This window comes from Eschrichtius robustus, chromosome 3, assembly GCF_028021215.1.
Source record: "Eschrichtius robustus isolate mEscRob2 chromosome 3, mEscRob2.pri, whole genome shotgun sequence".
NCBI classification, from domain to species: domain Eukaryota; kingdom Metazoa; phylum Chordata; class Mammalia; order Artiodactyla; family Eschrichtiidae; genus Eschrichtius; species Eschrichtius robustus.
This window is the reverse complement of record NC_090826.1, coordinates 20522610-20536972: the sequence shown is the minus strand read 5'-3', so window position 1 is coordinate 20536972 and position 14363 is coordinate 20522610. Positions and strand designations below refer to the sequence as shown.

Genomic DNA, 14363 nt, shown 5'->3' with positions numbered 1-14363 from the left:
GCTTGATGATAGCTGTCACTTATTGAAGGTGTATTAGGCATCAGACATAATGCTAGGTACTTTACACATATTATTTCATTTAGTCCTGACAACAACCCTATGAAGTAGGGGAATTCTCCCCATTTCACAGATGTTGAAACGCAGGCCCCAAAAGAGGAGGTCACATGCCCAAACTCACACAAGTAGTAACTGAACAGTACCTACAGCATCATTTAAAGCACAGATTCAAATTCCTGCTTGTGTGACCTTGGACAAATGTCTAAAGTTCTCTGGGCTTTCCTCCCCTCATTCGTAAAATAATAGGGTTAGGCTGATAAAACAGTTTACAGTGAGAGCTAAAAACACAGACTTGGAACCTGACTGCAAAACGTCTGTGCTTCTCTGTGTGTAGACTAGCTGGTTAAGTGACAGTCTCTTTGCAGGCCTGCTGCTAACATTTGCCAGACCCAAGTCAGGAGTATAAAAGGGAAGCCCATATACCTTACGTCTAAGCATTTAAGAGTTATAAATCAAGCTAACAAACCATTTTCTAAAAATATATGCTTTATCCTTGTACTTTGACAAATATACCTCCAAAGTAACTTAGGAAGCCAGGTTTTGAGTTGAGAATTCTTGGGTTCCTTGGAGTTCCAGGTCAGACTGTGGCCGAGCTAGATCCCTTCTCTTCCTATTTCTGGCTCCTGTGTGCACCCCCTACCCCCCAGCCCCCATGTGCAGGATTTATCCACACCCCTTACGAGCAGCCAGCCCTGGCTACAGGGGTGTACTCATTGGCAGGGAAGTTTGCCCTTGGAGGGTAGACCCAGGGAAGGGGCTGGTGCAGTTGCTGAAAGTGGACTCTGGCCATTTGGACAGGGAATTCTGGAGTCCCAGTTCCCAGAGTGTGGTCTAGAAGGGTGCCCAGGCTCAGGGTGGGCACGGCTCCTTGGCCCCAGGGGACTCCTTGCCTATGAAAACGGGCACAGCTGGAGGAGGGTCAGAGTGAAGCCCTTTAAAGTGCAGGGCCTAGGACAAGGACCCTGTTGACAAGTCTAGGAAGATACTGTCTCTTCGTGCCTCAGTTTCCTTTAGAGTGACCAACGCATCAGGGTTTGCCTTGGGCTTTCACGGTTGTAGCACTGAAAGTCCTGAATCCCAGGAAAAACCCTTAGTCCCAGGCAAACTGGGACAGTTGGCCACCCTCACTTCGTCATCTTTACAATTAGGTTAATAAATCTCATAAGATTGTTCTGGGGATTAACATGAGTTAACAAACATGGAGTGTTTAGACCAGTGCCTGCCATGTGGTAAGCAGTCTATAAGTATGTTGGCTGTTATCATTTTTTTTCAAATTTCTTTATTGTAGTAAAATATATATAACATAAAATGTACCATCATAACCATTTTAAAGTATACAGTTCAGTGATATTAAGTACATTCATAATGTTATGCAACCATCACCACCATCCATCTCCATAACTCCTTTCATCTTATAAAACTGAAACTCTATCCCCACTAAACAATAGCTCCCTATTCCCCCTCCCCCCACCAGCCCCTGGCAACCACCCTTCTACTTTCTAGCTCTAAGATTTTGCCTACTCTAAGTATTTCATAAAAGTGGAATTAGGGACTTCCCTGGCAGTCCAGTGGTTAAGACTCCGCACTTCCACTGCAGGGGGCATGGGTTCGATCCCTGGTCGGGAAACTAAGATCCCGCCGCCGCAAAATGTGGCCCCCCCAAAAAAAAGAAGAAAAAGAAAGTGGAATCAAACAGTATTTGTCCTTTTTTGACTGGCTTATTTCACTTAGCATAATATCCTCAAGGTTCATCCATGTTGTAGCATATGTTAAAATTTCCTTCCTTTTAAGGCTGAATTATGTTCCATTGTATGTCTACACCACATTTTGTTTATCTGTTCATCTGTCAATGGATATTTGAATTGCTTCCATGTTTTAGCTGCTGTGAATAATGCTGCTATGAACATGGATGTACGAATATCTCTTCAAGACCCTGCTTTCAATTATTTGGTGTGTATACCCAGAACTGAACTTGCTGGATCATATGATAGTTCTATTTGCAATATTATGATGAACTTCCATACTGTTTTCCACAGTGACTGTACCATCTTACATTCTCACCAACAGTGCACAGGTTTCCAATTTCTCCACATCCTCATCAACACTTGTTATTTTCTGTTTTTTTGATAGTAGCCATCCTAATGGGTATGAGGTGATGTCTCATTGTGGTTTTGATTTGCATTTACCTCATGATTAGTGATGTTGCTTATTAGCCATTTGTACAGCTTTTTTGGAGGAATGTCTATTCAAGTACTTTGCCCATTTTCTTTTTATTTCTTTTTTAAAAAAACTTTTCATTGAGGTATAATTGACATATAACATTATGTTAATTTCAGGTATACAACATCATGATTCAATATTTGTAGTAGCAAAATTGTTACCATAGTAACATCTAATTAACATCTGTCACCATACCTGTTATAAAAATTTTTCTTCTTGTGATGAGGACTTTTTAAGATATACTTTCTTAGCAACTTTCAAATATGCAATGCAGTATTATTAACTATAGGCACCATGCTGTACATTACATCCCCATGACTTATTTATTTCATAACTGGAAGTTTATACTTTTTGACCTCCTTCACCCATTTCACCCTCTACTCTGGCAATCACCAAGCTTTTCTCTGTATCTGTGAGCTTGTTTTTTGGTTTTGTTTTAGATTCTACATATAAGTGAGATCATACAGAATTTGTCTTTCTTTGTCTGACTTATTTCACTTAGCATAATGCCCTCAAGGTCCATCCCTTGGCCCATTTCAAATCAGGTTGTTTTGTTTTGAGCTATAGGATATTAATCCCTTATAAGATATATAATTTGCAAATATTTTCTCACTTTCTGTGGGTTGCCTTTTTACTCTGTTGATATTGTCTTTTGATGCACAAAATTTTAAATTTTCCTGAAGTCCAATTTTTCTTTTGTTGCCTGGTGTCACACTAAGAAATCATTGCCAAATCCAACATCATGTAGCTTTTGCCCTATGTTTTCTTCTAAGGGTTTTATAGTTTTAGGTCTTATAACTAGATCTTTGATCCATTTTGAGTTAATTTTTGTGTATGGTGTGAGGTAAGAGTCCAACTTCATTTCTTTGCATGTGGCTATCCAGTTGTCCCAGCACTACTTATTGAAAAGACTATCCTTTCCCCCATTGAATGGGTCTTATCACCCTTGTCAAAAATCATTCAACTGTATATGCACGAGTTTATTTCTAGGCTCTCTATTCTATTCCATTAGTCTATGTATCTGTCTTTATGCCAGTACCACACTGTTTTGACTCCTGTAACTTTGTAGCAAGTTTCTAAATCAAGAAGTGTGAGTCCTCCAGCTTTGTTCTTGTAGCTACTATCATTTTAAAGGTTCCATTCTATTAGAAAATGGTAAGTTTCTATAAGTGGAAGCTTGGGTGAGAAAGAGGGAAGAGTTGAGTTTGACTGAAGTTTTAGACCTGGAGGGCAAGAGTCTAGCAAAGCCTCTAGCAGAATGGGGAAGTGAGATATGGTTGGTGGGAAGATGTTAGTTCAATGTGGGTCATACAGAATTTGAGGACCTTATGGGGCATCCATGAGGAGATGTCCTTTAGGCAGCTGGAAATGTTTTTTAAAGTTCAGGGGAGAGATGGAAGCTCAAAAAGGCAAATAGGAAGTCATCCCCATAAAAGGAATTGTTGGAGGAAGGCATGGAGGTAGACAAGAGGGATGAAGGTTAGAACATAGAGTGAGAAGACGGCAGGGGCAGTGACATCTAGGCCCTGTTCCACTCACACATTTAATATGTGTGCATTTTACCATATTTTGTTGACTCACACGTGCCATTTATTTTTAAGATAGCATTATTTTATACGCCACTAAGAAAATATGCTGTCAGCAATTATGACATGGTACTTATGGACTATGAGCACACTGATTTCAAAGATACACAAATGTGGGGGAAAATACATCTTAGAATGGATTAAATAAAATATATGCCAGCCACTGTGTCAGGCATCATGGGGAGGGGAGTGGGATACAGCTATGAAGAAGACCCTGCCTTCAGTAATCTTCCAATCTCATGGTGACACCTGCAGATACTTCTACCACAAGACTGATTGAGACAGTGATACAGTGCAGGCACCAGAGCTGTTCTGAGATCAGCTGCTGCTTTTCAAGTATTGAGAGGAGTTATTAATATAGACAGAACTGACAGCCATGTCTTTCTAGGGGTTTCTAGTCCTCCCCCTCCTTTTCCCTAATGCCTGAAATTTCTAGGGACAAAGCCTTTCCATCCATTTTTTAATGAACTGAGATAATGAATTAAAACACCATTGTTTTGTGGTGGGTGTTGAATTGGTACAACTCCTATGAAAGGCAATTTGGAACTATCCAAATTACAAATGTGTTTGCCCTTTGACCTAGCAATACCACACTTTCAGATATACTTACCCACATGGAAAATGCCATATATACTAGCTTGTTCATTACAGCATGGTTTGAAATAGCAAATAATTGGGAATAACCTAAGAGCCATGGATGGGGCACTGGTTAACTAGATTATGGAACATTCATACATTGGATCCCAGATCCAGGAAATGCTTGATGTATGAACAGAGAAAAGATCACTGATATGTACTGTTAACTGAAAAAATGCTAAGTGCAGAACAGTTACAGCAGACTACCATTTTATTACGAAGTGGGGAATAAGAATACATAGCTAAAAATTGGCTTATGTACGCATGGAGAAACCCTAGGATACATAGGAAACTGATAACAATGGTTAAGGTGGGGGAGCGGTAAGTAGAGAATTTGGCAGATGGGGATAGAGAAGGGAGGAGGACTTTCTGTACTTTATTTCTAAACTACGTGAATGTGTTGATCTATTCAAAATGTTAAATTAATTGAATTTTTAAAAATACCCCATGGGAAGAGTTAAGCCAGTGACAATGATTCCCACCAAAAGGAGAAAGTCTACTAGTCATCATTCATTCATTTATTCAGTAACCTACAGTAATCAAGAAACTTCTCTAGCAATAATGGTTAACAAGTCTCAGCACTGAGATGTGCCAGGCATTGTGCTAAGCACTTTCACATACATTATCTCATTTAATCCTCACCACCCGTATCTGGTGGAGGTGTCCAGCACCAGAAGAGGAAGCTGAGGAGGAGAGAGGTGGTTCTCACCTAAAGTCAGCTGCAAACATCCAGGCCCCACCATCCGGGGCTAGGCTCAGTTCTGGGCAGGCACTAAGGATACCGAGACAAGGACACAACCCCTGCCCTCTTGGACTTAGTTGGCTAGTGAGGGAGACAGACAAGTAAAATAGCAGATTCACAGACAGGTTTTGAACAGGAAAAGGAGTGTTAGAGCACGATGCCTAAGGATTAGGGAACAAAGGGAACAGCGAGGCTGGGGACAAGGAGAAAACCTCTCCCACGACACCCTTTTGCCAAGGACAGGCCCTGTAAGCAGCAGTGGAACCTGGAGGCGCCTCTGTGGCAGACAACCCTGCAGCCTCAGAACCAACAATGAACAAAGGCTGCCGGTGCTCTGTAAGAACAGAGCAGATCTGACAACAGCCCAGCTTGTTTGATCAGCGTAGACATCCCTTCTGCACTTTGAAGCCTGAAGTGCTCTCCTTTAGCTGTCTACACAGATCAAATAAGCTGGATGGCTGCCATATCTCGACTTCACTTTGTGTTAATCCATAGTCGCAGCCAGCTCCACAGCAATTCGACCAAACCATCTGAGCAGAGGCAAAAATAATTCTCATGGGCAAAGACAGACAATTCCAAGATGTGAACATTAACTCCTTGCTGCCACTTCAGGAGGGAGTGGATTTTGAAGTTAGTTTTAGGAAGCTTCCAAGAAGGGAGCTTCTGCCCCTCTCCAAAGTGAAGTGGCAAAGCTGTTTCCTCTCCTTACCGTCTGAAGCCCTCCCTATTCCAAGGCTCATACATGAACACTCATAAGAGTTGACAATTGGGACTTCCCTGGTGGTCCAGTGGTTAAGACTCCGAGCTTCCACTGCAGGGGGCACGGGTTTGATCCCTGGTGGGGGAACTAAGATCCCGCATGCAATGCAATGTGGCCAAAAAAAAAAAGAGTTGACAATAAATAGCTCTTAGAAAAGCAGCCCCACCCTAAAGAATAGGATCATCCCACCGGACACATTTTTATTCACAGGATCATTCTGGGGGAAACCTTACTCCAGCCCCCTCAAGTCCTCAAGCAGCAGTAGGGATCTCAGGAAATCCTTGTCATAGAGACTGGCAGGGCCAGGCTTCTATCAACAAACCCAGGAGCCAAGTGGCATCGTTAAAAAAAGATTAAAAATCTACATGAGTTCTAACATCTTCATTCCTAGCTGTGGTTTCCATGGAAATAGACATCTGCTCCAGGGAGAAAGAAAAGGTGGGGGGAAGCAGTATAAGTGCTTTAAAATAATCAGTGTTTTGAAAGATTTATTTTTTTTTCTGTCAAAACATTAATAGTCAGAAATGTGAGATTTTTGTGGCAATTTCTTGTATTAAAAAAAAAAAATGTATCAAATGGGTGGGACCTTCCTCTGCAAACCTCCAGATCAAGTACAAAGACTTCAAGATAAAGGCTGGTTCAGGGGATAACAGACCTCTTGGCCTTGGGTTTCTTGCTCGTGTGTGTTGCCTGCCAATCTGTCACTTTTCAGCGAGCTCTTATCCCCACTCCTCTTCCTAACGATTTCTGAGATTCTGCTCAGAAAATCTGAAAGATGGAAACACCTGGCTGTTTGGTGGCTAAGTTTGGTCTGAGAGGGAGAAGGCTCTCAGGGCTCAGAATCTGAATTATTCCTGGTCCTGCTCACATGCTAAGGGAAAACCACTTAGACTGGGGGCAGGGGAGAGGCCGACCCCACACAAGGACGATTGTTGGAGAAAATGCTGCAACAAGCATATTTCAGGCATCAGTGCATTGCTAATTGTTTGCTTTGTGTGGTGTGTCTGCTGCCTGTATGATCCAGTTTTCCTTGTCTCAGGCACCTCTGAATTGTATTTAACTCCAGCATATCCCTAGTGACTAGCTGGACATGGGGAGTCTTTAAATTAGGACTCCTGTTTCAGCAAACTGGGTCATGTTTGTTTCTTGGTTTGGGGAGGCGGAGCAATAAAATGAAGGTGTCCTTTTGCCTAGTCGGGACCTCAAAGCAGGTGCTTTGGTGGAATGACCACCACCGAGGACAGAGCCTTGGTCGAGGGAATGGGAGAAGGGGCTTGGGAACCATGTTCATTTTATTTATTTTTCCTCTGGCTTTTCTGTGGTAAAAATGAGGCTAGTCGTTCTAAGATAGCCAGGGTCAGACCAATTTCCTTTGTGTATCTGCTGTGCTTCTGATCTATCCAGGGCAGGGAGAACCGTGACCTTGTGGCTTCTTTTGTTTTGATTCTTTAAAAGGGCCCCCACCGATCCGAGGAACACGTGCTTCAAGAACAAAAGCGACAGTTAACTGCAGTCTGTGTAGTAGTCTAGAACTGCTATTGCGCTTCCTTCCCTATCATCCGGCAAAAGGCTTGGCAGAACAGATGGGAGTCTGCATTTAAGCCGAGTGACTTTGTTAGACCAAAGGAGATCAAATTCCAGAGCCTCTTGCTTTTCCCCCACAGGTGTCTGGTCACCAGCTCAGGGACCCTAATATGGTAGCGAGAACTCACACAGTGAGTTAAGGGCCACGCCCGTGCCCTGTTAGGGCTGAGTGGGTTAGAGATTATGATGATGTCACAATACAGGTGACAGATGGGGGCGTCGACTGGCATTGTCCTGTCACAAGGGCTTGGGCGTCTTAGGTGGCGGTACAGGGTGGGGCACCGAAGGGATAATGCGCTGTCCGAGTGCTGCCCTTGGGGCGACGTGGGGCAAGTGGCTCAACAGACGCGGAGTCCAGGCGGCCACCGTCTGAGAGGTAGAAAGGGACCCTGCCCCGCCCTTTTCCTAAGGATGGGAGAACTGGTTCAGACCCAGGCAGGGTCACCGCATCACCCTCTTCCGCGGCCAGACGACCGTCCCAGCCCCCGGCTCACACCTGGAGACACCGCCAAGAAGCCCTCACCCCTCGCATTGTCCTTCTGTCCCGCCAGCCTGAACTACACTTCCCGAGGTGCTCCGGGGTCCCCAGGGGCGGGGCCCACTTGGGCTGTGGGGGGTGGGGAGGGGCCGGCACGTGCCGCCTCTCTCAGCCAATGCGGAGCCCTGCGGGGAGGTCACGTGCCGCTGTTTGGCGCTTTTGTGCGCGCCCGGGTCTGTGGGTGCTCAGAGTGTGGCCAGGCGGCTCGGACCGAGCAGGTGGGTGCGGGGTTCCAGGAGGAGATGGTGGCGGCGGCAGCGGCGGCGGCGGCTGCAGGCTGGGGGCAGCGAGAGGGACGCGGCCGGAGGGAGGGGCAGGGTCTTGGCAGCGACCCCTTGCTGGAGGGCGGCGGGCGGGGCCGCGGGCCCCAGAGGGGCTGGCGGGCGGGGATCTCTCCGCTTTGTGTTTGGCTCGGGCGGAGCCTCGGCTTTGTCCCCGCTCCCCGGGGGCGCGGCTGTGGTGGGGAGGGGGCGCGGCCTGCTGGGCGAGCTCGTTGCGTTAGCCCCGGGATGTCGTCGAGGAGACAATAGGGGGCGTAGGCCCTCGTTTGGCCCCCACCTTCCTCCCGGCGCGGCCCCGCTGGGGTCCCCATTGTCTGAAGGGGCGGGGCGGCGCCCCCAGGGAGCAGCGCCCGAGAGGCTGACACCCCATGAGAGCGCTCCAGTCCTCGCGGCGGGGGGCGCGGACCGCTTGGGTGGCGGCAGATTGGAAGTGAAGGAAAGAGGTGGCGAGCCGATGGCGGGGTACCCCCACGGTTTCTTTCCGGGGACTGCCCCACCCGCCCAGCTGCGGCGAGGGTGGGGGCCGCCGCAAGGTGTTTTTGGCGGGAGTTGGGGGGGGCGTCCGCACGGGGCGAGCCCGGGAAGGGCGGAGTTACCCGGATAGGACCGTTAGCCCCGCCTATCCCGCCCCTTCCCACGCGCGCGGGCTCCGGGGTGTTGTGAGTTCGGGGAGATTCGAAAAGGCGCGGGGAGGAAGGGGGCGGGGCCAGGGGCCGGTGTGTAGGGCGTTCTCTGATTGGCCGGGGGCGGGCTGCCGCTTTTCCTCGCCTGGGCCAGGGCCACGCCCACCCTGGGTCTGGTGCTGAGTCTAATGCTCCGCCGGGGTTAGACCGTGTTGCTGACTCGGATTTTAAGTTCCAGCTGTTGAGACCCTGTATTCCTACGGTTTTGGTACTAGTCTGGGGTCTACAAGAATCATGACCTTTAAAAAAAATCAAGGGATGTAGAATTTTTCATGAAAAAATTCTATGCAAGGCAGCAACTGTTGTAACCTAAAACCTAGAGGTTCATAAAACTAATTAATGTTACCAGCTGTTGGACAAGGAGCTTAAACCGCAGGAACAATGGGAGTTCGACATTATTGGTTAATATTAGCTTGGGCGTTTTGTTTTACACATGGCAGACACAGACAAAGCAGGGGTGGGTATTTCATTTGCACAATGAGTTGTAGGCAGTGTTAAGATGGCTCCGGTCTCACTAGGCGTTGAACCTGGAATATCTTCTCACCAGAGGGAAAATATAGGGGAGGAAAAAATCTTGTGACTTAAACTCCGTCTAATTTTAAAAATATAAGTATTTTTTGAACAGGCAAGCTCAGTTAACTTCATCTTCTGCAACCAGCGTTCTATTCAATTCAGATTTCCCAGTGTTTGAGTATTTTATGGATTTTTATAATTTTCTAGTTAATGATGTCTTATTTAATTCCACAGTAGTGATTTTTCTGACATTGATTTATATGGATGTGATTTGAGGTCCCTTTGAATCGATGGCATGGAAATGCAAAGAAATTGATCGCATGCTTTTGAAAATCGTTTCCAGGGTTTTCCTTGCTAGTGGATTGTGTAGAATACACTGCCAGTCTCTTGTCTTCTGTTCACCATGGCTTCTTCTGGTAGGTAATCTATTTGGAAAATCCGAAATTGTGATGGGCTTCTAATTTTAGAATAGGAGATGGCTCAAGTCTTAAGCTTATAATTTGGCACTTGTGTTTTGGTTTTACCAAAAAAAAAATATTTTATAAATCAGAGTAATTAAAGAAGAAAAAATTATTGTTACTTGAATGTACTGAGAGCTCATAATTAATTGGTTCGTTATTAGATGATTTGGCTTGGTGTAAAGCAAAATGTGAAGTTTTGCATAAGTCTTTGTTTTGTTCAGGGAAATGATTGTCAAATACTGATACCTTAGAATGGTATTTATTAATCCAAAAATGTTGAGCTTTGTTTTTCTGGGAGGTGGTATTTAGATAATAATTTGCCTGTAAACACAGCTGCTTCATCAGCCCTAATTCTATCCATTAAATTGATTTGGTTTTTAGAAAACGGTAGAACTGTTTATTAGAATAGGAAAACTCCATTTTTCTGAATATATTATAAATATGATCAAATCCAGATATCCAGGTGAAGGAACTGGAGAAGCGTGCCTCAGGCCAGGCTTTTGAGCTGATTCTCAGCCCTCGATCAAAAGAATCTGTCCCAGAATTCCCCCTTTCCCCTCCAAAGAAGAAGGATCTTTCCCTGGAGGAAATTCAGAAGAAACTAGAAGCTGCAGAAGAAAGACGCAAGGTAAACATCAATTCACAGAAAACAGGATATTTATTAATGTAATATGGCAAATCTGTTTTATTTTTATAAGAGGAGGAAAACAGAATTGTAGCCAGATGGTGATTATAACTGTGTGAAAATTACATATGCTAGTGGTGGGAAGAAAATACCAGCCATCATTTATTGAACTCCTGTTGTGTACCATCTCCTTTACTTATATTCTTCTTTTCTGCAGTGACCCTAGAGGGTAGGTGTTGTCTGAGATACTAGATTAGAAAATGGTCTCAGGAATGTTAAGTCATTTTTCTGAGTCATATAGCTAGTGAGTATTGGAGGCAGAATTCAAGCCCAGGTCTGCCTGAAACCAAAGTTCATGCTTCTCATGCTTTCTTTTTGAAAAATAGGTTTTTTGGTGGATGATTCTTTTTTTGTCTCTTAAGGTTTTGGGTTTTTTTGTTTTGCTTTGTTTTTTGGGTTTCTGTGTATGTCTGTGTGGTTTTTTTGTTTGTTTTGTTTTTTGAGAGCTGTACAATAAAAACATTTTAAATTGCTAGTTATGTGATTGTGTTGCTCAGCTGGCATACTGGTATTGTGGCAGCTTTTATCTAAGTACTTCTATTATAAAGTAGCTATCTTTAAAAAGAACTAGTCAGAAAAGTCAACAAATATTAATATGCTTGTTAGAGAAAAGTTGAGAACCACAGAAGTTTATAAGTAGGAAATTAAAAGTATCCATTATCCTACTTTGCAGAAATAACTGTTGTTAACATTTTGGTGTATTTCCCTCTATTCAACGTTTCATTAAGAATTTTACATAAATTCTCATTTAGTCCCCCTTTCCAACAACTTTGTTTGGGGTAAGTGTGTTTAATTTTAAAATTAGGGAAATGAAGGCACAAAAAGGTGAAGTAGTAACCTGCCTATGACCAACACAGTTAGTGTTTTGAAGTCGGGTACTTGTAACCACACACATACACTTTGGGCCCCTTTTTAAGCTGCTGTAGCATGTGCTGTGCACCTTTTGGTGCTGCATGTTTTATGTATGTGTGCTGACCCACTGTCGAAATGGAATTATTTCCCCAGGAAGAGTGGCTGTGTTTGCAATGGTGTTTCATCTCCCACCTGCTCTTCTGTTTAGTCTGAGTTGATGGAGTTTGATGGAGTTCACGTAGTTTGAGTTCATGGAAGAGATGTAGCCGAAGGCTGGACAGGGACTTTTTTTAGGAATCAGTGCTGGCCCTGTAGTCATTAGTCTGTGCTTTACATAGTAACTGGCTAAATATAGTGAAACTCTTATCACGACTGGGATTTTGAAGAAGAGAATTAACAGAACCAGTGGCAGATGCTCTGAAGTTTTCCTGCAAGCTGATGCTTCCAAACACATTGGAATCTGTTTGGCAATAAGCTATTCTGAGTCTGTTGAAGGAGGCACACCGTGGTAACAGAGCTCCAGTGGTCTGGAATTTAATGCAGCTTCCACAGAAAAAAGCTAATAAGCTTTTCCTTGAAACAAATCCTCTGACTTAAATAGTCATCTGGAGGCTTAGTCTTAAATTTCCTGTCATTGCCATGTATTTTCTTTTTATCAATATGGTTACATTTTTTATAATGACCTAATTTTCTTTAGGTAGAAAGAAACTACCTTTAGTTTCTTTAGTAACTTCAGGGGTTCTGAAGTTAAAAAACCAAAATTCTTTACAATAAAGTGCCATTCCTAAGTGCATGTCACTCAAGTCACGTTGATACCGTTAAGCAGTAAATCTTACGAATATTTCCTTAAGGAATAATTGGGCAAGAATCTCTGAACAAATATGAGCAGTCTTCCAAAGTAAATACAAACACTAGAAAAAGAATATCATTTTCACGGTATTTTGATATGGATAATTCAGGTCCTGACTTCAGTATTATTTAAAGAGATCTAATTTTCTATCTTCAATCCTCAATAATTTCTTTTGTGATTTTTAACTATGCTAAATAACATTTCAGAGAGCCTACCCTGTTAAATTTTTTTCCAGTCCCATGAAGCTGAGGTCTTGAAGCAGCTTGCTGAGAAACGAGAGCATGAGAAGGAAGTGCTTCAAAAAGCGATAGAGGAGAACAACAACTTCAGTAAAATGGCAGAAGAGAAGCTGACCCACAAAATGGAAGCCAACAAAGAGAACCGAGAGGCGCAAATGGCTGCCAAACTGGAGCGTTTGCGAGAGAAGGTTGGTGTCTCTTCCTGGCTTTGAGGGGCTTAAGAGCTTGAGGTTTGATACAACAGTGAAGTGGCTTGAACTCTCTGCCTTGATCACATGTGCTTGGTGTCTTTGTCATCAATTTTGGGGTCAACATGTTAAATCAGAGGCATCTTATTTTAAATAAGAAGGAATACTCACCAATTTCCAGCATAATTGCACATTCTTTGGAAGAGCAGTAGAAGGCTGAATCATTAGGTTCCATGAGTGACCCAGGAAGTTCAAAGATGATGTCTTAGAACTCTAATTATGTGATTCCCATAATATATAATTATATAATAATAGTATATTATTATGTATGTTATATAACATACGTACTGATGCTGATTTGGGCCTCTTGGGGGTGTGACCTGGCAGGCTTTTTTTACTTGACTGATGATATATACTGTTTCTTTACAGGACAAGCACATTGAAGAAGTGCGGAAGAACAAAGAATCCAAAGATCCTGCTGATGAGACTGAAGCTGACTAATTTGTTCTGAGAACTGACTTTCTCCCCCTCCCCTTCCTAAATATCCAAAGACTGTACTGGCCAGTGTCATTTTATTTTTGCCCTCCTGACAAATATTCTAGAAGCTGATGTAGGACTGTATAGGTAGATCCAGACTGTATGATGTTGTTTTAGGGGCTAAAGGGGAGAAACTAAAAGTGTTTTACTCTTTTTCTAAAGTGTTGAAGTCTTTCTAATGTAGCTATTTTTCTTGTTGCATCTTTTCTACTTCAGTACACTTGGTGTGCTGGGTTAATGGCTAGTACTGTATTGGCTCTGTGAAAACATGTTTTGTGAAAAGAGTATGTAGTGGCTTCTTTCAAACTGTTAGATGCTGAATATCTGTTCACTTTTAAATCCCAACTCTGTCCCGATCTTAACAGATGCTACTGTACTTGAATGGTTAATAAAACTGCACAGTGCTGTTGGTGGCAGTGACTTCTTTCTGTCCAGGTAATAAATTGTCCAGTGATAGAGACCCTCCTATCACTGGACAATGTTCCAGATGGGGCCTTTAGGCTGGCGGAAATACCCAGTACACACATCACTGCGAGTTCTCTGCCCAGGAGTTTCTTGCTCCAGAGTTGTATGCATTGTCTTCTTCCACAATGTCACTTTGTTGTGATGCCTCGGCTCCGATCAGCTGTTATGATAGTCTTTCAGATGTTTATTGGCAAACAAGCATTTTTTGTTTCTGTGCCCCCATTAAAAAGGCAGACTGAAGGCGCAAATGGTGTTTCTAGAGAACAGTTTAGAGAAATCTTAAGATCCTAGTTAGAGATACTTGATGGTTTATTTGCTTTATGTTACAGCTGGGGGTGGCGTGAATCCTAATGCTTTCCTGCCATAGGAGCCATTTCTCAAGAATCAAAAGAGTAGTAAAACCTTGTGTACCACTATAGCAACCCTTATGAACTGATAAAGGGAACCCTATTTTCTGGAGCAGCATTGACTTGGGTGGTGAAGGTT

The 14363-nt window shown here is 43.6% G+C and overlaps 1 protein-coding gene across 1 annotated transcript; it reads left to right on the top strand.

The window, feature by feature from the left end:
* The first annotated feature begins 8252 nt into the window (after positions 1-8252).
* On the top strand, positions 8253-13823 carry STMN1 (stathmin 1). Its single transcript, XM_068537796.1, has 5 exons — positions 8253-8341; positions 9944-10016; positions 10517-10689; positions 12684-12875; positions 13305-13823. Exons 2-5 carry the CDS (start codon positions 10004-10006, stop codon positions 13374-13376), a joined length of 450 nt encoding a protein of 149 aa, XP_068393897.1. The 5' UTR covers positions 8253-8341; positions 9944-10003; the 3' UTR covers positions 13377-13823.
* The last annotated feature ends 540 nt before the right edge of the window (positions 13824-14363 follow it).

What these genes read in the sequence shown, in the direction of transcription:
- STMN1 (XM_068537796.1), top strand. An exon ending in CTGCAGAAGAAAGACGCAAG is followed by an intron (nt 10,690 to 12,683) that starts GTAAACATCAAT and finishes ATTTTTTTCCAG; the next exon opens with TCCCATGAAGCTGAGGTCTT. An exon ending in TGGAGCGTTTGCGAGAGAAG is followed by an intron (nt 12,876 to 13,304) that starts GTTGGTGTCTCT and finishes GTTTCTTTACAG; the next exon opens with GACAAGCACATTGAAGAAGT.